At 45.1% G+C, this 21,932-nt stretch overlaps 3 protein-coding genes across 11 annotated transcripts; 2 read left to right on the top strand and 1 right to left on the bottom strand.

Moving 5' to 3' along the window:
- Positions 1-24: 24 nt before the first annotated feature.
- On the bottom strand, positions 25-2,545 carry TXNL4B (thioredoxin like 4B). 4 transcript variants are annotated; one of them, XM_075435897.1, is made up of 4 exons: positions 2,466-2,545; positions 1,968-2,133; positions 1,472-1,623; positions 25-1,024 (listed from the first exon to the last, which is right to left on the bottom strand). In XM_075435897.1, the coding sequence occupies exons 2-4, from the start codon at positions 2,097-2,099 to the stop codon at positions 859-861; spliced, it is 450 nt and encodes a 149-aa protein (XP_075292012.1). In that variant the 5' UTR covers positions 2,100-2,133; positions 2,466-2,545; the 3' UTR covers positions 25-858. The 4 variants fall into 4 exon arrangements, with proteins under 4 accessions (XP_075292012.1, XP_075292003.1, XP_075292028.1 ...); XM_075435888.1 differs by having other exon boundaries at positions 2,419-2,503; XM_075435913.1 differs by lacking the exon at positions 2,466-2,545 and adding an exon at positions 2,304-2,326.
- TRMT10C (tRNA methyltransferase 10C, mitochondrial RNase P subunit) lies at positions 2,485-7,536 on the top strand. 4 transcript variants are annotated; one of them, XM_075435799.1, is made up of 3 exons: positions 2,548-2,747; positions 3,215-3,317; positions 5,650-7,536. In XM_075435799.1, the coding sequence occupies exon 3, from the start codon at positions 5,679-5,681 to the stop codon at positions 6,924-6,926; it is 1,248 nt and encodes a 415-aa protein (XP_075291914.1). In that variant the 5' UTR covers positions 2,548-2,747; positions 3,215-3,317; positions 5,650-5,678; the 3' UTR covers positions 6,927-7,536. The 4 variants fall into 4 exon arrangements, with proteins under 4 accessions (XP_075291925.1, XP_075291914.1, XP_075291909.1 ...); XM_075435810.1 differs by lacking the exon at positions 3,215-3,317 and having other exon boundaries at positions 2,485-2,555; XM_075435794.1 differs by lacking the exon at positions 3,215-3,317 and having other exon boundaries at positions 2,548-2,689.
- A 1,423-nt stretch (positions 7,537-8,959) lies between these two features.
- PCNP (PEST proteolytic signal containing nuclear protein) lies at positions 8,960-17,858 on the top strand. Of its 3 annotated transcripts, none has more exons than XM_075435858.1 (5): positions 8,960-9,053; positions 12,515-12,735; positions 14,555-14,629; positions 15,062-15,117; positions 16,079-17,858. In XM_075435858.1, the coding sequence occupies exons 1-5, from the start codon at positions 8,999-9,001 to the stop codon at positions 16,206-16,208; spliced, it is 537 nt and encodes a 178-aa protein (XP_075291973.1). In that variant the 5' UTR covers positions 8,960-8,998; the 3' UTR covers positions 16,209-17,858. The 3 variants fall into 3 exon arrangements, with proteins under 3 accessions (XP_075291973.1, XP_075291980.1, XP_075291990.1); XM_075435865.1 differs by having other exon boundaries at positions 8,960-9,090; positions 12,567-12,735; XM_075435875.1 differs by lacking the exon at positions 8,960-9,053 and adding an exon at positions 9,590-12,491 and having other exon boundaries at positions 12,567-12,735.
- The last annotated feature ends 4,074 nt before the right edge of the window (positions 17,859-21,932 follow it).

Raw genomic sequence — 21,932 nt, 5'->3', positions numbered from 1 at the left:
TGATGCAAAAGAAAGACATTGCCGTTTTCTCTTAGTTGTTTAATTTTAGACAGAGGTGGGAAATAGAGACAGTTTTTATATGTCCATACTCCAGGTTTGCAATTTGTATAAGCAGCTAGTCATATAAACTTCAAAGTGAATGTAAACAAAACAGTTATTCTGAACTTCCAGTTTAATCCTGTGGGAATTAAAAGTGCTTAGTGGCTGCAGAAGAGCTATGAAGGATGACAAAACTTTGTCCTACACCTTCAGTTCCCATCTTGTCAAAAAAACTGTTGAACAGTAACACTGAGTACCAGAGAAAAGAGAGTGTCAGCTTCCCTTTTGCATTTATATACATTTCAGATTTCAGTCATCTCTAATACTGTGAAAAAACTTCCGTCCAGTTATCCAGGAGTGCATGAAAGTGTAAAATTCTATTGGAAAGGCATAGTCAGCTGAATGATTTTGAGAGCAAGCATATCTTTTTAAATAAAGACAGATTTACTGTTATTACGTCCGAATGAAAGTGGTACTAAATAGACAATTAATAGACTATATGGTTCTTTAGTTCACTTAATCTTAAGTTGCACTGGAGATGCCGTCGTGGAGGATGCATACAACCTCCCTGTTTTGTAAGTGCTGGTCAGCATGCAACTCAAAGAATAGTCACTTGTGTGAATTCTACGTGTGAACACGTAGCTTTATTTATGAGAGAAGTACAAGGTGACAGAATGTCTGTCTTCGGGAGGAGACCAATATGATCCTTCAACATAAATGCTCAAACTGTTCCACGGTGTCAGAGGTGGCTAAAAATACTTGAAGGAAAAGAGGGATCTAGAACATCGGCCATTTCCGTAACTATCTCAGGTCGACCCATTAAATTCCTTGGTAGAGAAGGTCATACTTAGGAATGTTACTGGGATCAATAGGACTTCTCACAATGAGCTTTCCACGCATTGCTCCACGGTAAATCACTTCAATCAGATCTATAAAGTCTTGCTTTGTTTTGAAGCTTCCTACAAATTTGGTATGATCTGGAGACCTGAATATAAGCATAAGATAAAGGTAGAATTGTAATATTAAAGCGTTCAAAGCAAAATCACCTAAAGACAAGAAAATGTGTATGATGACATCAGGGGTGCTGATGTGGTCATTCTGAACGAACGAACCACACTGGTAATGGCATAGCCAAGTCTGGAGTACACTGTGACCTCCAAAGTCCAAAAAGGTGCAGTGTCATGTCTAAGATGTTAACCGTACGATTGTTTGCAGTCAGGCACATTTGACAGCTGACACCTACTTATTGCATCAGAGCATATTTCAAAATACTTCTTAATTTTAAGTCCTTCCGGCTTCCTACAGAGCTCTGAATGCAGATGCCGGTACCAACATCATAGTTTTCAAACGTCACCTTCCGCAGACATGGTAACATAGAGAAAGACTGATATTCCTACAGACATAATAGATAATGCCAGGTAGGCTGACATACCCGTAATCAACCTTCATGTGTTGTCCATTGAAGAAAAATACAGTCGATGGAATATAACTTATGTCAAAATACTGTGTGTACACTGGAACCTTGTCCACATCCACCAGGTAAATGACTGCCATTTTACTTAGGTCATGAGCTGTCTTCGCAAGCTGAAAAGAGTGAGAAAGACGGATGGCAAACGGATCGAGACACACGAGGAAAAAGGGTGGCAAGCTTTGCAAAGCCTGTCTCCCTTATGTCTCATCACTTTAAGCAGGGCTAGAATATCATGTCTTCGCTACTTCAAGTGCTTTGTACACCCACTACAATAACATCAACACCTGCTTAATTTTCAAACTGTTTTATGAAAACAGGATTACTTCATCTGACATTTGTCACCAAAACTTTCACAAGATACCATATTCGCCAAAAGCCACACATGACGTTCTCTTGTATGCAACAGATATGCTAACAGAGTTTATTACAAGTGAAATAAAGAAAAAATTGCTCTTACAATATCATCAAGCTGCAGACAAACAGCATCGTCATCTCTTCCGAACCGGAGAACCAAAACCTTCTCGGCCACGCTCTTGATCGCCTGATCCACCTCCCTCTTACCGGTCAGTTTGGGCAGCAGAAAACTCATCCCGACACAGCACGGCTTCCACTAAAATCCCTACCTGACGGTTAGGAAAAAAAAACAAAACACAAATCTGCGTCAAAAATCAACATAACTTTTCCATGCTATCAAAAAAAAAATAAAAAGAGGGAGAAATCACCGGCCGCCACGCCGCGCTGACGAACCCCTCGGGCTCCAGCGCTCGCCTCACGCCCCAGCCCAAGGCCCTACCTCCCCCCCGCCCGGGGCAGCGGCAGGGCCCCACCGGCAGCCCCTCCCGCCCCCCAGGGCCCGCAGGCTGCCCGCGCAGCCCCGGTGCAGCCCGGCCCCCCGGCCCGGGGATCACCGCGCCCCGCAGGGCCCCGCGCTGGGGGCAGAGGAGACGGCCGGAACCTTCGCGGCGCGGCCGCGGAACCCCGCGGACAGCCGAGGAGCGCGGCGGGCCGGGCGCTGCCCGCGCATGCGCAGGCTGCTCCACCCGAGGTGAGCTGCAGATGGCGGCGGGGTGTGTGCTGCCGCGGGGCGGCCGGTAGCCGCGTGCGCTGCTCGGAGGCCGCCGTTCGCCCCTCTCCCTGACCGGGACGGGGCGGGCTGGAGCGCGGCCGGAGCTCGGACAGGTGCGGGCGCAGCCGCTGGAGGGGGAGGCCCCGTGTTTCCCGCCGCCGCCGGGTACCGGTGAGAAGCGGCGCCTGAGGTGCCCCGTCGCGCTCCCTTCCCCGTCGCGCCGGTGGCTCCCGGCGACCTTGGCAGCGCCCTCCCGCCTCCCCGCCGGGCCGGCTCTTCCCGGCGGGGGCGGTGCGCCGGAGGCCGCGCTCCCCCGCCGGTCCCCGGCGGAGCGGGGCGCGCCGCGGTCCCCGGGAGGGCTGTGGGGCGCAGCGCGGTGCTTTGCGGTGTTGGCGGTGCGGTTCGGGGTCTGTTGCGGGCTGGTTTGAATGGCGTCGGTGCTCACCTCGCGCTGTGCGGGGGCCGGGCCGGAGGGCAGCCAGGCCTGGGCATCCCTGGCGGAGGGCTCGCCGGGCTGCTGCGTCCCTGAAGGGCCGAGTGAGGGGCCTTTCTGTTCTGGGGTTAGTGACAGGGAAGTCGCGGTGAGAAAAAAAAACAATAGAAGTGTCAGAAAAATATTTTCGATCTTGCAATTCTAGGTTCTTCAAAGAGATTTAAAGTAGTTCTTGCAGTGATGACGTGGTAGTGCGCGTGCTGGACGCACCAAAAAGTAACTTGGCTTTTATCAAAAGCTGACTTCAGGTACTTAGACTGTGTGAATGCACGTTTCAACTATTGACTTCACTGGAGCTCCAGTAACGTTAAGCTAATTGAGGAACTGATCCCTTGATTTCTCCAACCTGGACAACATACTTTTTCTTATTATTACTTTTGCCAGTATGTTTAACACTTAAATGTAAAATTTTGAAGATCTTTATTGTAACACAACTTTTCTTTTAACTTCACGCTATTAGGGGCTTTTTTGTTTGTTTTATCTTAACAGTAGAAAATGACAGCTCAGTCACCAATTTGACCAACTACAGTATCATAAAATGCATGCCAATTGATCTGTTTCCTAATACGCCACTCTTTCTGTGGCTCTTTATCTGGGCAGGTATATGTATAACCCCAAAATTAGATTTAACTTTTTCTTTTGTATATCAGATTATTTTCAGGTGGTAAGATTTCAGGGAGATTATGAATTTTGCTTTTAAAATTTGGAGGTAATTTTTACATTTTAGCCAAATCATGTTTTCTCAAACATTGAAACTCCACTGATTTTACTGAAGTAGGCTTGCATAGGAGAAGGTAAATATTAAACATTCTTTGGTGGCTTTCTTTCTGCAGACCTTTTACATTTAAATACAAATGTGTACAAAATTCATGGGACTGTGGTTTCATGTCCTTAGCTTTATGTGCCAACATCAACTTCACAAGCAATTTAGCAAACAGAAAAAAGATGGTCTTCCCCTATACTAGTTTATTCTGCCATGACCTCTCCTTTCTAGGAGGCATCTAGCAAATAAGGCATGGAAACTTGTTTGGGTGGAATGATAACTAGATTTTTTTTTTTTTCCTTTCTCCACCTCCTAGTTAGCTATCCCTAAGACAAGTTGTCTGATTTGGCTCATAGTATGGCCTTATGAATGCTTGAGCTGCTGAGAGCGCCAGGAACAGGGGGCTCACGGGGCACAGGAGTGCTGTCATTGGCAGTAGTATTGGCTTAGCAGAACTGTAGCACAGGAGAGAAAAAAACTTCAGTACTAAAGTTTTCCAATAGAGCTGTCACAGAATACAATGGTAAAAGCAAATATGTGACTTGCTGTGACATGGAGTTGTTCCAGAGAATGTTACAAGATGAAGCATCTTGTCCATTTTCACAGTATAGGTAGATTAGATAGGTACCTCTGGGCATGCCTAAAAATATTTTCACTCTCCGTGCAGCATTTTGCTTGCTTTGGTGGCAGAGCTTCTTACCTGACATATGATACAGATAATTTAAATAGGTGTCAGATAGTACTTAAAGGTTGTTTGAACACGTTGTGAATTGTGGTGAGTATGGCTGTTTTAAGCAGCAGAGCTAACCATGTCTCTTCACAGCAGTACCACATAATGCTGTTTTTATTTAGAAAACAGTAGAAAAGGAATAATGTGATTCAAAGATCCGGTAATAACCTAACAGTATAATGTATACTGTTGGGCAGGTATCCTTTATTACAGCGCCGGGCACGCAGGGGAACTCTCCTCCAAACGTGTGCACCAAACACCCTCTCATTTCAGGTTAAATACAATCACAATATATGTATTCATTATATTTCCGAGAAATGCTTAGCATATTCATGGCTTTTCCAAGAACTAACTAGCATATGTTAATATCTTTCACGCATGTCTGCTGGCGCCTCCAGGTGGTCGTCGGGGGCCTTCAGAGGAAGGCTCATACTCTTCATCACAGTGTCCGCTGGTTGACCTTTGTTTCCGCACAAACTCAGTTCCAACAGCACGTATACCGTGTCCTTCCAGTTCTTTTGCTCTGGTCTTGTTGCCCTCTTGGTGCCTTTTTATCTCTGTAGCTTGGTGCATCTGCAATCCCAAGGCCGAGCTGTCTAGAGTAGAATTATTTAGGCGTCTCTTATCCTACAGCTATCTCAGTTATGCACTGAGGACCAAGACTTGCTTTGGTTTTAATTTTATTTTGTTGTGCAATGGTTCTAATGACTTAACGTGATAACTTATATCTACATACATCCACTACATTCATAGGTAGCTTACATATATTTGAAACAGAGGTTAGTACAACAGTTACAGCGTTAGATCATTATGTATGCAAGAATACAAACTCTAATAACAAAGACTGCTAGCAACTAGAAAATATAATTCAAGCTACTTTGTTATAATTTGACGTTTCTTATGATCCGTTCTATCAATCTTTTACAGGTTGTGTATAGCTCTGTCAGTAGTGGAAGCAGGAATTTCTAGTATTCTCCAAAAAGGAAGTTATTGTCTGTTAGTGTTATTTTACTAAGGATGAAAATCTTTGCGCGTTTTCTTCATGATTTCTGACAAATTATTTTCCTCTCTTGTTGATGTTTTGCAGTTAAGTGTGAACACAGCACATGTCTAAATATGCAGTCTGCTAATATTCTTCTGAAAAAAATTGTAAGAAGCGCTGTCCTTCCCTTTGTTGCACAGCATGGGATGAAAAAGGATTTGTTGCCTCTCAGTAGACCTCTGAGTTTATCACTTTGTCTGAAGCAGGACAACACATGCAATCCCTCAGAAAAACTAGATTTAGATGAGTGGAAGAAGGTGATGAAGTCTGGGTTGCACGAAGAAGTCAGTGAAACGGTCTCTGAGCGTAAGGAGGTTTCCACTTTGGACGCGGCACGTGAGATTTTGGAGATGTGGAGACTAGCTGGCAGATCAGTTCCAGAACAGATCAGTGAAGAACAGCTAAAAACCTTTATGGAGTGTCCTTCCAAGTCAGCCAAAAAGAAGTATTTAAAATATTTGCACCTTAAAGAACTTTACAAGAAAAACGATAAAAGAAAGATGGATGAGAAAAGGGAAAGGAGGCTGGAAACACAAGAGCAAGTTTCAAAAACTGACGAGACCAAGAGGAATTCATTCGTATTTGTGTGGGCCAACTTCATGGACAGAGCATACAGCTGGAGGGTTGCTCAGTCTATGATCTTTGGCCAGCCCCTGGTATTTGACATGTCTTACGAAAAAGACATGTCTGTCCGAGAAGTCGCAAATACGGTGAGGCAGATAGTGTTAAGCGAAAGCTTCAACCGAAGATCTGCGGACCCGTTCCACATCCACTTCTGTAACCTCAAAGACGACAGCCTCTATCTCAAGGAGTTCGTCAAGAATTACAGAGAGGCGTGGGGCAAATTGCTTATCACTGTGACGGACCAGTGCTACACAGAAGTCTTTCCAAAGGATAAGCTGATCTATCTGACTGCTGATTCTCCCAAAGTAATGAAAACGTTCGATCACGATAAAATCTATATTGTTGGGTCAATGGTTGACAGGAGCATAAAAACAGGAGTCTCTCTGGCACAGGCAAAGCGACTGGGGCTGGAGACTGCTGCCCTTCCATTGGAGAAGTACTTGCTTTGGAGCAGTGGCGCCAAAAACCTCACGCTGGATCAGATGATGCACATTCTCTTAACCCTGAAAGATACTGGGGACTGGAAGAAGGCTCTGGAGTTTGTTCCAAAAAGGAAATACTGTGGCTTTGTAAGCAAGCCTGTGCATGAACTGAAAAAAACCTTAAACCTGATCAACACGCTTAAACTTCGAAAGAGACAGGAAGAAGTACGAAAGCAATTTGCCAAGAACTACTCTAAGAAGCTAACACAAAAGTAGAGTGGTGGGGAAGAGATGTATTACGGGCAAACCGTGCCCTTGAATGCTCCAGTTTCTCAGGACTTCTGGAGCTGTATTCAGCTCTTTGTCTCTAAGAACGCCTTTGTTGGTGAAGTTTGAAAGGACTGTTGTTAGGGATTTTTTTTTTTTTCTAAAATTACATTCAAACAGCTGTAATACTAAGGTATTTGCACATTATTAAAATTATGTAAAAGAAATGAGATAATCTGTTCTAAAAATTGCTCTGTACAAAGAATACAAATCTGTTAAGTTGAATCATGCTGGGACAGTGGTGTCTGTAACTGAATGCAAACGTTGTTCTTCAGGGACCACCTCTGTGCTTTGGGTTTGCAGGTGGAGGCTGTCCACAGTTGTCTTCCAGAAGATTAGCTAAGCCAAAATAGAAGACACCTTTCCCTGTTACTTCCCGAATCCCATTTTCATGTGTAGATGAACTGACTTTTGATATCTGAACTAAAATGGTTAAAACCTAGCAGGAGTTTGGGGAGTGGGATGACTTGTTCCTCAGAGTTCTGTGTGGCACGAATTGAGTCTCCGTTTGGAAGGGATGATACAAATTTTCTCGACCCTGCCAGAAATAGACCTTACTTGTGTGTAAGACTCTCGTCCCCAAGCGCGTATGTTTTCAGTCTGTGTAGTGCAGATCTCCCAGAGTGCTGGAACTTTGATAAGCAGTTCTATCCATGTAGGCTTGAATGGCTTTAAACTAAGGGAGGGTAGATTTAGAGATAAGGAAGGAATTTTTTACAGTGAGGGTGGTGAAATGCTAGAACGGGTTGCCCAGAGAGGCAGTGGAAGCCCCATTGCTGGAAACCTTCAAGGCCAGGCTGGACCGAGCTCTGAGCAACCTCATCGAGTTGAAGATGTCCCTGCTCGCTGCAGGGGGGTTAGGCTGGATGACCCCTTCCAGCCCAAAGCGTTCTATGGTTCTATTGGTAAATACTCGCAGGAGCAGGGAGCCTTTTAGTATTTCTGACAGCTGGAAAGGCGCCGGTTGGTCTCTGGGCAGCCTGTGTTGGGGCTGCAGAGCTGCAGTGGGCACGTTGTTAAATAGCGCTCGTCCTGCCGTCTGTGGGGCGAGGAGGGGTTTCTTGGTGCCTTTTTGGGCGCTTAGATCTCTCTGATTTTGTCTAGCTGACGGGTTTGTCCTGAAAATTCAAAAACGGGGACACAGAGAGCGGAACTCTGCAGAGCAGACTCCAGAGGCGCCGGGGGCCGGTGGTGACCCGTTCCGTGCCCGGCCTCCCGCGGCAGGCCCTCGCCAGAAAGGGCCGGAAGGCGGAGGACGCGCGACCCCAACACCTCCCCTCGCCGCCTGCAAAGCACGGGGAGCCCGCGGCCTGGCCAAAGGCCTGCTCCCGCCGGGCCGTGCGCGGTCGGGCCGCGCGAGGCGCTTCGGGGCCGCGGCGCGGGCGAGGCGATGGGGCGCGGGGGCTGCCCGCGGCCACCCGCTTGCCTCGCGCGAGGGAGAGCCCGCCCTGCGCTGCGCCTGCACACAGACAGCCCCTCCGCTCGGCGAGCTGGCGTCCGTTACGGCGAGGGGGAAAATGACGTCACCGCTCGCTCGGGACCGCGCCGGTGGAGCGCGAAAGGAACTTTTACACCACGGGCGGCGGGGAGGCCGCGCCAGGCAGCATGGCGGCCGCCGGCGCTGCGCGCGTGCGGCTCCTCGGCACACCAGTGACGCGCGGCTGCTGCGCGTGACGTCTGAGGGGAGCGGGCGGGGACGTCGGAGCCTCCCGCCTCGCCTCGCCCCGCCCCGCCCCGCCCCGCGAGAGGGAAGCGGCGTCGCGCTGCGCAGCGCCGGACCGCTCGCCCGCCCGCCGGAAGCGCGTCAAAGGGGCGTCCCGCGAAGCTTTCCCGCCCTCCCTGCCGGCGCCAAGTGCAAAGCTTCCGGCTGCGTCATTCCCACTGCGCCGTGGCGGGCGGGGCCGGCCTGGCCGCTCTGGCCTCCGCCCACGCTTTCTCTATGGTCGGGGGCGGGCCGGGGGGGTGGAAGAGCCCCAGCGGGGCGGCGCGCATGCGCGGCGCGGGAGGCGGAGGCGGGGAAAATGGCGGACGGCAAAGCTGAGGGGCCGAAGGCGAAGCGGCCGCAGCCCGGAGGAGGTGAACACGTAGCGCCTCTCGCCGCGTCGTTTGCGGGGTGGGCGAGGGGCCCGGGCCGGTTCTCCCAGCGGTGGGGGGTCCGGGGGTGCCGCCCCCATTCGGGCAGGCCTGGGCCGGGCCGGGCGGTGCCCGGCCCTGCGGGGAGAGGGGGCGGCCCGGGCCTGGGGGGGGGGGGGGGCTGCGCTGCAGGCGAGGCCGGGGTCTGGGCCCGCGCTCCTCCCGCCTGAGGGTTAGCCTCAGCCTTGCAGGGGCTTTTGTAAAAACCTTCGCAGCTTCTCCTTGTCCGCCTAAAGGCGTTATTTCTCGATCCTTAAAAAATATACGGAATAGTTCTGCTGTGTGTTGAGAGAAGTGTGAGCGTTGTTGCTCACAAGGATGAAGACAACGCCTTAAAGATTAACAGATGTGGTACCTGTTCAAGAGTGGGTACAGTGAATTTCCTGGTCTGCCGTTTTAAGCATCCTGGGGTTTTTTTTTTGCTTGGCAGCAGTCTGCAAATTTTCTGTTTGTTTTTATATTTATATTATGAATTAGACATTCCTGTTATCTTGTGTACTACTTATTATCAGTTCTCCTGAAATTTTTAATCATATGTTTCTTTTTTCCTTTCTTCCCTGACTTAAAATTGAGAAGATGGTGTGTTTGCAAAGCTAATGCTTCTCTTTCCTGTTTTTTTGATTTAGGTATATCTATAGGCAGAGGGCATTTTTTTTTTATCTGTTGAAAGATTTACTGCGGTTTGTAAACCAATTAGGATAGCCTCAACAGTGAATGTTATTTTTGATAATCACTAAAACGTGAACAGTAATACCTGATTTTAAGGGGCTTCTTGACTATTGGTACTCTGTTGGGTTTTTCTGTTTTGTTGGGGCATTTCATTTTTTAGTGTCAGTAATACAGTAACTGGACAGCATCATTGTGTCAGTTATCCATGCCATCTTGTGTGCTGGAACGTGATCTTAATGAGTTGTGGTACATTGACCCCAAGGAAAGATAGTTATTCCCTAATGATTTTTGTAAACAATTTAGTCATTAGCTTTTGCCAAGATCAGCAGGGTACCCTAAAGTTAACTGAGTTGTGACTGGTTTGTTGTTACCACCACCACAACCAGTGGTCGCACTCTTAGGGGCAAGAGATCCTGAAATGCTGTGCAATTAGCACTGTCAGTCTTGTCACTGAAACCCCCCAGACAGTCGAAGCTGTTCACTTGTATAACTTGTTGATACTCATGAGAAAAATTCATCCGTGAAGCAGGAAAGCTTTTTATTGCTGTGATCCACCAAAAGAGCAGAGGTCAGACTACTTCTCAAAATAGTACTGGTGCTGTCTGTAGGCGAAGTACAACCACCTTAAATCTCTAAGAATGTTAAAGAAACCTTAATGTCTTGAAAAATATATATATGCATTGGCATGAGAGATGGGAGAGACCTGTCTGCGTTTCTAACTGTTTCCTACAGAAACAGAGCAGCACAACAGCTCCCTCCCCACCTACTCCCGTTGTCCTACGCTCTTTGTAGCTTCTTCAACAAGGGAGAGTTTTTGTAAGGAAGCCATTTCTTTCAGCAGTCTACAGTTCATCCTAAGTGGAGCCTAGTAGAAGTGACATTCGGAATGTAGTGGTGATTCTATGAAAGGAGTTACTTTTGAGAGAGAAGCTATTTAATATTTCGGTGAGAGAACAGATGTGGGTAGATCGTGCTTGGCTTCACCCTGTGCTTAGCAATACTCTAGAATTTGCAGTGGAAGAAGCAAGCAGTAATTAGCTTCAAGCTAGCGTTAGCTTAGGAGCCTGGACTGGTCCAGTATGCCCTGAGATTTGGGCTGCTGTGGATTTTGTATCTTATGAAAAAGACTTTTGGGTCCACAGTTCCTTTTAAGGCCAATGAATCTTCTACCGACCCTCGAATCACCTTGCAGTCTACAATGTATGTAGACTGGACCTGTAATTGAATATTCTGTTTAGTGTGATTTCATGGACTAGCTCTAAAGAGCTTCTCATAGCCTTGCAGACTGCTGTTTGGAAAACTGTGCTAAGACAGCAGCCAGTACCCAAGGTCACTTGTGTACATCTTGCTTGTTTCTGTTTCCTCCTTTGTTTGTCACTTTTGTATCTATACTTTCTGGGTCAAATTTCTGGTGGTGCAGATTAGTACCATTTTTTAATAGAGTGAAATTGATTTAAGGTTTTTGTCTTTTTTTTTTTGGTTTTTTTTTTGTATTCTGCCATGTTTCCAATGGTGAATGATAAACCCATTTTTGTCCCAATCACTTATTATCTTGATAGTTAGAAGACTGGCGTAGAAGAGGTGTATTCTGCTGCTTATGATTTGGGGAAATAGCAGAAAAATATGAATAGATGGTGTCCCTAGTTTTTCTTTGTCCTGTTTGCTTCCATTTTTTCTTGGAGTTACAATCTTGTTGACCCCCAGTTCAGACTAGCTTCTCTCCCATTGCTCTGTCTTAGTGAATAGCTTTTTGCTGTTAGAGAGCAGTGCAAAGAGCTTTCTTCCCTGGTGGTCTGAATTTGCTGTGCATGGAGGGTCCTGTGCTCTGCTTGGTGTAATGAGGAACTGGTGCTACCTCCAGTTTTTCTTAGGCTGATAATAGGAGCACTTTCCTATCCATTCCCCAATGCATGGTTTTTTTTCTTTTGCTACTGCAGTGGTTTGCCCGTTGCAGCAGCAGAGAAATGTGTTTTTGCTGAAGCGTTTGCTATGTTCCAGGGACACCTTTATCTGTTGGTGTAGCTGAAGAAGCTGAGTATATAGGAATGAAAATGTGATTTGAGTGTGTTCTTTTTTCTTCTTTGTGGATCATTGTTCAGCTGCTATGTTTTCCATGACTTTTTATACAAAACCGGCAAAGATGAAATCTCTGTATATGTTTTTCTAGTGCTGGTTCCTTCCTCAAGCAGAGCTTGGCAGATTTATGACAGATGAGATGCGGACAAGCAGTGACTTGAAACATGATTGAGACAGCTGGCCTCACTGTAGTCACTTCCATGATTTTAGAGTTGTGCCAGACAAGCCTAGAGACTGGCATGGACATGTTTTTGTAGAAATTTAGTAGAATTAATTTTAACTTAGATTATCTACTCTAGATTTGGAATTGGGATTCCAATTATGAGAGCTTATCTATGGCAACTTAAACGCTAAAAAGATTTAGTCATCTACATTTAATTTACTACATGAACTTTGACTTCTATACTAAATAAAGAGATGGTGCTTCAAGATTGTTTTCCTGGCTCATACGCAAGAAGTTATTTACAAGTAGTGGAGTGCTTGCAGTTTCTTCTTCTCTTTGTGTTTTGCTGTCCACTAAATGTACATTGGTAGAAACTGCTGTCACTAAAAACACCTTACCTATTGCACCCAAAGTATAATGCTTTTTGAGGTTGCTGCTCCCATCAATCTGCTCAGTAAAAATAGCTCATCTTGGTAAGTTGTTTCGACTTCACCAGGACCTGAAGAAGAGGCAGAAAAACCTGTGAAAACTAAGACTGTTTCTTCCAGTAATGGAGGAGAAAGTTCGAGTCGCAGCGCAGAGAAACGGGCAGCTAATGAAGAAGCTGAAGACTTCACCACAAAGCCTGCTCCTGCCAAAATGTCCAAGTTTGGATTTTCCATAGGCAGTCAGACAGCAAAGAAGGCATCTGCAATATCCATCAAACTAGCAGCAAATGTAAGTTGTCTGAGGGATTTTAATTTTCAGGAAAGCGAGGCAAGGGGGAAGTGCTTTGGGGAGGCTTCTGTGCAGACAGAAAGCCTTGCATTAAATGTGAGTGACTTGGATAAAGTTTAAGAAAGCATTGCAGGGCCAGCTGGTCAATGCATGTGTAAGTACTTCAAGGTGATTAATACTAGGTCAGTTGTCCCAGGAAGCATAAGACTTGATTGAAATGAACTGTGGATCTTTGAACATACGGAGTAATTTTGTAATGAGAGTTGAGAAGTCTGGAATAATTTCCTGGGGGAAATGAGCAGACTTGTTAAACTGTTCAGGCTACTTTGAAATGAGTGCTGGGAGCTTCACTGCATAAGATGCTGAAAGCTACAAGAAAGCAAGTACTCTCCTAGATGGCTTAATAGGTCATCTTCCACTCCAAAGATCTGATTGTAGCATGGGGAGCTGTAGTTTATTTTTCAATGACTTTGCGTGTTCTGTGCAAGGTCACTATGATTCATTTCTGCTATATGCTTTGTTACATAGGTTCGTAAGAATTCTGGTTGCCTTTATTGCCCAGTACAAGGTGTCCTTGTGCTTGCTCAGATGTGAATCTGATGCTCCTCTTTTCTACCAAAGTACTCCTCTACTAGCTTGGGCAGGGCCGAGCCAGGTGATGCCCCTCTATTTAGTACAGTTTGTTTATGCTTTCTTAGCACTGTGATGGATACATTGTAAATGCTTGTCGGGATTAAACTCAAACTGTAGTCATGAAAGGCTTGCACCTGCAACACCAGTGTTTTACAGATCTGAAAAAGATGAGAAGAGTGCTCTGTTGTTTTGAGATGGGAGGGAGATGTGGGCTGGCAGCATTCTAGGGTACAAATGCAATCAGGTCAGCTCAGACTTTGGGAAAACTGACAAAGCTGTCTTCTCTTGAGCCACTAGCAAGCTGCGATTTCTCATGTGGAAAGATATTTCCAGTGGCAATAAATATGGCTCTGGATTTCTGGCTCACTGAATTTAGCGGGTGACTGTCAGTGCACCACACTGGACAGTGCTGAAACTTACCCTGTTTCTTCTTAGTCATTTTTAGTCCCTTAGTATGTTGGCCGTTCTTGTGGAGCTGGTGCTTTAAAACATGGCACAATATTTATATGTGATACACTGTTGGTGAGGAATAGCTGTAGGCAGTTGCATAAGGACTCTGCTGCAGTGTCAGCTTCAAAACTATGAGTGTATGCAAAATAATCGCCAATGAAGTCAAAATGGAGGAAGCACTGTGTACGATTGCTGGAGATAATGGGTAGTACTGTAGAAGCAAACTGTTACTGATGACTCAATGTTTGCTTGGTGGTCTCCAAGTTGCTTTCAGTGTCTCTGCTGTATTATATGTAACAATTGTGAGTTTGATAGTTTCTGACACTTTAGAGGAAGGTATTTATTGGAAATCAAAATAATACTTTTTAAAGGAGCCTTTTATTAATTGGACTGTGTGATGCACGCTGATGCTAGCGAAAAAGTATTGAATTGTTTTAAGCCAGGAAGCTGTTATGTTGTTAAAAGACAAGAAAATAAACATATTCGTCTTCCTGGTGTGGATGGATAAGAATACTCCAAAAGAATAATGGAAACAGTGACATAGTAAAACTTTGAATACCACAACTTACTCAGGTTCAGATGTGCTTGTTTACATCATGCACCAGTGGCTGCATACCCCTGTGGTGTACTCAAAAGTTAAGACTTGCCTGTGTGGAATCGTAATACAAGAGAGGTCGGCTTGCTTTTCAGAGTGCATCTGGTTAGTAGACTTACTTGTGCATTTGGTCTTTTGCAGAAGCCTAAAGAGCCTGTTCCAACCCTTGCTCCAAAAACCCTTTCTGTAGCAGCAGCTTTCAATGAAGATGAAGATGTGAGTAATAAGCTAGTGGTCAGGGATTTTCAACCTAGAAACATCTCTTGCGGTTTTTTTTGAGAATGTACAACTTTGTAGCTCTGTGTTGGTTCAAGAAATCATTAATGGGCTGATAACTTTTTCCTGAAAATGAGATGCACCACATAATTCAAATTAATTGTTGCTTTCTCTGGGCTTGATAAAGGGGAGGTGAAAAAAAGTTGTGCTGCTTCTGGTTTGCTAAACATTTTGTTGTCGTGTAACTGCTCTGTCTTACACAGAGGTGAAAAAAGGAATTTGTATTTCTTTCTGCAACCTTGTAGAAACTCTGTTTTGTCCTAAGTCACTTTGCTTTCCTGTGGAGCTGTAGTCCATACTATATCTTGTCAGGCATTTGAAATGTTCAAAAGGTAGCGGCCAGCCACACACTGACCTCCTTTCTCTCTGTAGAGTGAACCAGAAGAAATGCCTCCGGAGGCCAAGATGCGCATGAAGAACATTGGAAGGTAGGTCAGCTTTTAACGATGGTTTGGAGAAGGGCGAGTGTGTGAGAATGCAAGATCTGACCTGTGCTTGAGAAGGTAGATGGTTTAGAAAGATAGGAAGACAGAATAGGTTCAAAAAACGCTTCTCCAGAAAAAAGAAAACCTTAATACAGATATTTCCTAATGTTTCAGCTGTACTTTGAAAGTAGTACATTTGCACTTTGAATCTTATTTGCTACTTTATTTCTGAGGAAGATACTGATTCTGTATTAAATAGAAGCTAGCATTCTTCTTGGAAAGGTTGCAGGTGGGTGTTCTACTTGCTGCTAAACCTCATGTCTTTGTAGTTCTCCATTTTATAAATCTCCCTGAAGTAGGATAGTCTGCTCAGATTTTTAAAATCCTGTGCAAGGAGAAGATGAGAATTACCTCTTTCAGAATGACAAAGAACAGCTTGTTTACTTTTAAAACAAATGCATATAATTCTTCTGCTTGCCACAAATTTGAGTAATGGGCCATTTCTAAAATAAATAGGGACATTTTCAGAGGAGGCTTCACTTAAGTTGGGAATTAATTTTGAGCATATATATTTTAAAGATGTCTATCATGATAGACTGTTTTTAAAGTCAGTCCCCTGCAGGTTTGCTGCTGTTCAGTGCGTTTTTTTTCTCCAGTAGCAAATTTGGATCCTCAGTTCTGTAGCCCTTGTAACAAATTCTTCAGAACTGGCAGCAGTTACTGCCACTCCCACCTCCTCTGCTGCCCCATCCTGTCGCTCTGTCTTGACGTGCTACAGAGAGATCGGTTTTGTGGCCAACTTGCAGTTGCTCCTGGTGAGGACGCCTGATGTAATGGAGAGAAAGGAATGTTTGGTAGTTTCTGGTGGCAGTTTGGACTTGAAACTGGTGTTTTCAGTGTCATGTTGCACAAACTGCTATAGTTGAACTGACTTTCTCAACCGATCTTCTTTCACTTTCCACAGGGATACACCAACCTCAGCAGGACCAAATTCCTTCAATAAAGGAAAGCATGGCTTTTCTGACAACCAGAAGCTATGGGAACGAAATATAAAATCTCATCTTGGAAATGTCCACGACCACGAAAATAACTAAATGATGTGGATGGAGAGTTGGGTGTTTGGGGGGAGGGGAGGGTGTAACGTTAAAGGAACAGTTTCCTTTTTTAAGAATGGTATAAGACTATCTTTGGAGCCACTTTTTTAAGATTTTGAGTGGTACACTAATAACTGAGTTTGAAATTAGAGGTAATTTATGTTTTGTATACAGATTTCGAGGCGTTTGCTAATTTTGTAGTTCCATGTGATTAGTTTCAAAAAGTTACAGATAATAAAGAAATTGGAGTGGTACCTTTTTAAGATTTTTTTTTTTTTTTTTTTTTTTGGTCAGCAGTTAAGGTGGATGAAAAAGGTTACTGTCTCTTTAATCAGGGTAACATTGAATGCTCGCGCATTCTCACTTCTGCCTCCCTCTTCATAACAGGAGATACAGTTGACTCCTAGGAGTACTGCTAAAGAGAGTGAGCGTTGTCCTGTGCTAGAAGTGTTACTGGACTATTAATTTGAATATAAACTTACGCAGGAATTAATAAGAACCTGGATTTTTTTTTTCTCCCTGCAGTCCCCTTTTGTTAAGTCTCTGCAAACTAGGAATTACGCTGCTCTGAGTGGCTCTGGTAAATTAGCTCTAATTTTGTTTAAGACTTCATGTAGGATGTGTAACCTTCTGTGGCCTGTTTCATCTTAAGGAAATGGGCCTTGTCTGTATATTAGATACAGTCTGTAAAGAATATTCACTGCAAAGGTAGATTTTCAGTGTGCTCCTCTTAATTCATTAGCGTTGAGTAGTGTTGTTAGCATTTCCTTGTGGTACACAAAAGCCATCACCAAAAAGACAAGCTAATGTACATTAAGCTTCACATTTGGTTGAAATATTTTTCTTTACTATGCCTAGAAGGAATAAAAGCCACACCAAAAATCGGTAACTCACTGCTTAAGTATGAAAAATCTAAGATGCACTTTCCCTGTCTTGCAATTTAAAACAAAATACCTTGATGCCCGTGACCTCAGTGGACACTATCAGGTTAGAGAAGAATCCTGTATTTGCAGTCCTAATGCTTCTAACAAGAGTCACCTTCAGAAATAAAACTTGACTTTTCCTACCTGTCTGCCTTTTGCAATAATTTTCAACAATTACTTTAGTCTGGTCAATTTAATTTCCTGGCTTTCGTACCACAGAGCAGTGCTGTAGGGTTTCAAACCTAGGAAGGACTGTCTAAATTTCAGGCTAATTCAGATTGCTTATTTTTAAAACATTTTACTAGCAGAACTGGTTAAACAAAATTTATCAACAGCAACACTATCACGCCACGCCCCACTACTAAACGTAAGGTTCTTTTTAAACTCAGATACCTGATAGTGTCGACCACTAAATTAATTTCAACCTGGAACTGGCTGTAGAATTCAGTATGTCAGTGGCTTTCATCCTGCCTCTAAAACCTTTCTTCATGCTGAAGTTGAATCTGTGAGTGCAGAAAGGAAAGTGCATCTTGAAGTGTATTCTTTTTAAATTTTATTTTAGGAACGCTCTGACCACTTAGACATTTGAGTTTATAAGTTCTAAAAAATATTTTTTTTGTATTTTTGTATTGTATGTGTAATCTTTTTTCTTTTGAAGTCTGATGCAGTTGAATACCTGTAACTATTTTCTTTAAAAGCCTTGTTATAAACGTTACATAAAAACGTATACATTATTTTTTTTCCATAGCAGAAATCCCTGGTTTATTTAAAACAAAACACACTTTCACAATTGACTTTCAGGACTTTCATAACTGATTTGGGCGCTACTAGAACTAGGCGAGGCAAAATGAAGCATTTGCTTTTCACTTATTTTCATTACATGTGGTTATGTTTGTCAAAATAAATCCCTTTTAAGGTAGTGGTAATTCACGGTGAGTAACTATTTTATCTTGCTCCTTAGTAGTTACTTGATACCGTCTCACTTGCTTGTGTTGGGGGAAAAAGCAAAGCAGAACTTTAAGTAAGAATAAGAGGATGACTGGGGGACCTGTTCTGTTTTAGCTAACCTGCCACCAACAGTGTCTTCCACATCTTTGGCTGAAGTAGACGTGTGTTTCACCAGGATTTCCTGGTACCTCAGAACCCTTTGGGAGATGGCTAGGCAGGACAGCAGACATGCCAGTAAATAGCTCCCACGTAAGTGAGAGCACAAAAGTTATATTTATCCTACTTACTCCCATGGTCGATCACTGTAATCCTAGACCTTGTGAGGGACCGCAGCAGCTTTGAGATCTCAGCTGAAGGTGAGCAGAGATCCCACCTCACTCAGTGTACAAGTTCTCTTCCTTCTTGATGCTTCACACAAGAAAACAGATCAGGATGTCCTAAGTCCAGTCAGGACTGAGCACCCAGTGAGCTTGGCCGTGTAGCTGCGAGAGTGTCTGCTGGTGTTCAGTGTCTGAGCTTTGTGGGAGACTGACCTGGAAAGTATCATCAAGGCGAATGTTAGCTGGAATTGTGCTTGAAATTCGAGGCTTTTGTTACAAGAGTCGTGGTCTTTGCATGAAGATAGTCTTGGGGGTGGATGTCATCTTTTTGTTCTTTTTCTAAGAATATTCAGGAATCCTAAAACTCAATGGTAAACTACCTGATTTAGCTGTCTTAAGTGCTTCCAGGTGATATGCCGAGTCCTTTAGCTGCTAACTGTAGCACCTGTCAGTGGTCGAAATGTCTGTCTGTTGAACTTGTGCGGCTTCTTCTCAGAGGCTTGTGCTTGCCTAGAAGTAAAGCTTTACTTGGCACCCGGGCAGCATGCAGAATGTCGAAGACAAGAGGTGCAGATGTAAGGTTCCCCAGTAACCTTCTCTCTGCTACCCTGCAGCCAGGCTGCTTTAGAACCTGCTGGGTTGTGAAGGGATCCAAACTTACCTAATGCAAACTATACTAAAATAATAATGGTAAAGAAACCACTCCAGTCAACTACTAGTGGCAGTGTTTCAGGGCATCCTGGGTGTAGCCCCACACACCTAATTTCATTCCTATCAAAGCACAGGAGGCGCGCTGCCCCCGTTCTCAGGATCCGTATTTTATCAGCAGAGAGAAGCACCCAGCCAGCCTGTCTGTGCGGTGGCTGGTGGACGCTGTTTTAGCGTCGTGGGCTTACTCTCGTGCCATGGATGACCCAATTACAGTATCCAGCCAACTCTGACAAAACCAGCTACCCTGCTCAGGCCTGCTGCGCTCGATCTCTGCCTCTGCCGCCTTTGTAGCACAGCCCCCTGTCAGAGCCCAGAGGGCTGTGCCGAGTTCTCTCTGCTGGGGAGGCTTTGCCAAAGCTTGCTTTGTGAAGAGACTTGGAGAAAAAGTCAGCTTTTGAGAAGATGGCGGCCTCTCCTTCCTGAAGAGGGAAACTGAGGTTTTAAACTATTGAAAATTGCTGGTGTAACTAGAACTCTTCCTAGGCTGCCGTAAGATAAGATAAATCTATTTGGAGAAGCAACAGAATTTCAAGAAGGCGTTTTACTGGCGTACTTAGTAGCCCTAAAAGGTGTTCTGCAAAAAGAGGTCAGGTTTTTTTCATTCATTATAAAATTACTAGTTGAGGAATGCTGAATAGTTCTGCCCTTACACTACAGAAGGGAAGGTTACATTCTAAAATCATAGAATGGTTTGGGTTGGGAGGGACCTTGAAGGTTATCTGGTTCCAAACCCCCTGCCGTGGCCAGGGACACCCTCCACTAGACCAGGTTGCTCAAAGCCCCATCCAACCTGGCCTTGAACGCTGCCAGGAAGCAGGCAGCCACAGCTGCTCTGGGCAACCTGTGCCAGTGCCTCACCACCCTCACAGTAAATTTCTTCCTTGCATCTAATCTAAACCTGCCCTCTTTCAGTTTGAAGCCATTGCCCCTTGTCCTGTCACTACAGGCCCTTGTAAAAAGTCCTTCTCCGTCATCACCATAATTTCTCTAGTTCTCTGCTGAGAGCCACTAGAACGCCATAACAACTGTACAATTAACAATTTGCTTTTTACTTTATCCTATTAATACCTTCCTTATTTCTTCTGGTTTTATTAATGAAGGGATCTCCTGCTGTTCTCTAATTTTGACATATTGGCATCTGAAAACAACACATAGTGTTGACTTAGGAAAGCTGCCAGTGGTTAATTGATGTGGAGCCATTGATGCATAGTTATCCATAGAATTAAAAGTATGAAACACGGAACTGTTACACTTGAGCTCTGTATGTAGCGTGTTAAATTTCTGTTTAGGAACTTTTTGGGGAGCACTTGAAAGTCTGAAGCGGTGGGAGTCCAGTCCAGATTTAGTTGCCACAGGAAGCCTTGAAACTGTGCAGCGCGAGCTCTCTGCGGCACAGCTACGCGGATGCCAGCGGCCCTCGAGGGTGGGGGGCGGGCAGGGTGGGAGTGATGCCCCCAGCTAGCAGTCAGCGCATGGGGAGCCATGGGGTTTTTTGATTCAGTGGCATAGAGTGATATCTGAAAGACCTTTGCTCATCAGTTCTGAAATTTGGTTCTTGGGACTGGATTTCCTCATGGGATGGAAACATCAGTAAAGCGTTTGTGGTGCTGTAGCAAGAGCTCCACTGAAACTTGATGTCATGAGCCTATGTTTATGTCTTCTTCGCAGTACAAGCCTTTTAATTTAAGGTAATGCAAGTCATAATAAAAATGTAATCATCTCTCCTTTTCTCCCCCACCTTTCCATAATTTGCACACAGAGTAGGTGCATATAAAGTGCGGGCTGATGCTCCGTAGCTTGCCATCAAATCGTAACGCTGCCTTTGCTTTTGAGAAGGAAGTGTAGCTGTGGCAGCCTGTCACCTTCACACGTACGCCAGCCCCCACCGTGCAGAGCTGCAGGCACCCAACAGAGCAGCGCAGCGCAAGGAGTAATTGTGACACTACCCAGCGTCTTGGGCTGCGCTTGATTTTGGTGACTGAGCTGCTTCTTTAACACAGCCCTGTTCACGTGTGAATTTCACACCGTGACAAGAAGATCTTGAGCTACTACACATCTAAGAGCACTGAGTAAGTTAATCCTGATGTTGCCATCTGTAAGGCAGGGCGCTTTGCCTAAGACAAGAAATACTTTCCCTCAGTACAAAACTTTTCATAGGGGTGCAAGGCAAGCTGTTACTGTCTGGAAAGCCCCTTCAAAGTCACACGAGGTGGGTGAGCACAGTGCCCTGCAGCCCCGCGCCCGAGGGCAGCAATGTGGCAACCTGGGGCCTCTCGCCTTCCCGAGCCTGAACTCCTCTGTGCAAGAACAGGTCTCCATGAAGAACTGCTTGGGAGGTGCAAGGTTCCCAGTGCGCTGTCAGCAGCAGCTGGAAGACTGGCTCTGGCTTGTTATGTATTAAATGTACGCACCGTTCCAGTGCTGTGGAAAGGCGTAGCTCTTCCTTTAACAGCCAGGAATGGCATGGTTCTAGCTCCAGTGGAAACAACGGGGAAAAAATACCCACGCATCACTTTGCTATTTGTCACCTGTAGGTGCATCCCTGTTGACCAGTAGTTGTTCAATGGTAGGCCACATTATTCCTTCCGCACTCGGCCTCTTGCAACCCCCATTTTTATTTAATTCTATATTTCCACTTTGCTTGGGTACCTATAGTGATTCACAGAAGAGTTAACGCGCTGAGAAGCCCCCAGCACTTCCCCTAGGGATCAGCACGAACCATGAAAGGCAGCCGGCCTTTCCACAACGCTGCCGGTGCCCTAAGGTTGCTCCCACAGCCCAGAGCGGGCGGCAGCCACCCGGCTCGCCCAACAGCCAGGGCA

The sequence above is a fragment of the Opisthocomus hoazin genome, chromosome 1 (assembly GCF_030867145.1).
Source record: "Opisthocomus hoazin isolate bOpiHoa1 chromosome 1, bOpiHoa1.hap1, whole genome shotgun sequence".
In the NCBI taxonomy this organism is placed as follows: domain Eukaryota; kingdom Metazoa; phylum Chordata; class Aves; order Opisthocomiformes; family Opisthocomidae; genus Opisthocomus; species Opisthocomus hoazin.
The sequence above is the reverse complement of the archived record's forward strand: the minus strand, read 5'-3'. Positions and strand labels throughout refer to the sequence as shown.

Coding starts and splice junctions, on each gene's coding strand:
- TXNL4B (XM_075435897.1), bottom strand. CDS start 2,099: ATGAGTTTTCTGCTGCCCAAACTGACCGGTAAGAGGGAGGTGGATCAG. Junction 1,624..1,967: donor GTCTGCAGCTTGATGATATT/GTAAGAGCAATT, acceptor CACTCTTTTCAG/CTTGCGAAGACAGCTCATGA. Junction 1,025..1,471: donor CACATGAAGGTTGATTACGG/GTATGTCAGCCT, acceptor GCTTATATTCAG/GTCTCCAGATCATACCAAAT.
- TRMT10C (XM_075435810.1), top strand. CDS start 5,679: ATGCAGTCTGCTAATATTCTTCTGAAAAAAATTGTAAGAAGCGCTGTC.
- PCNP (XM_075435858.1), top strand. CDS start 8,999: ATGGCGGACGGCAAAGCTGAGGGGCCGAAGGCGAAGCGGCCGCAGCCC. Junction 9,054..12,514: donor GCGGCCGCAGCCCGGAGGAG/GTGAACACGTAG, acceptor CGACTTCACCAG/GACCTGAAGAAGAGGCAGAA. Junction 15,118..16,078: donor CGCATGAAGAACATTGGAAG/GTAGGTCAGCTT, acceptor CACTTTCCACAG/GGATACACCAACCTCAGCAG.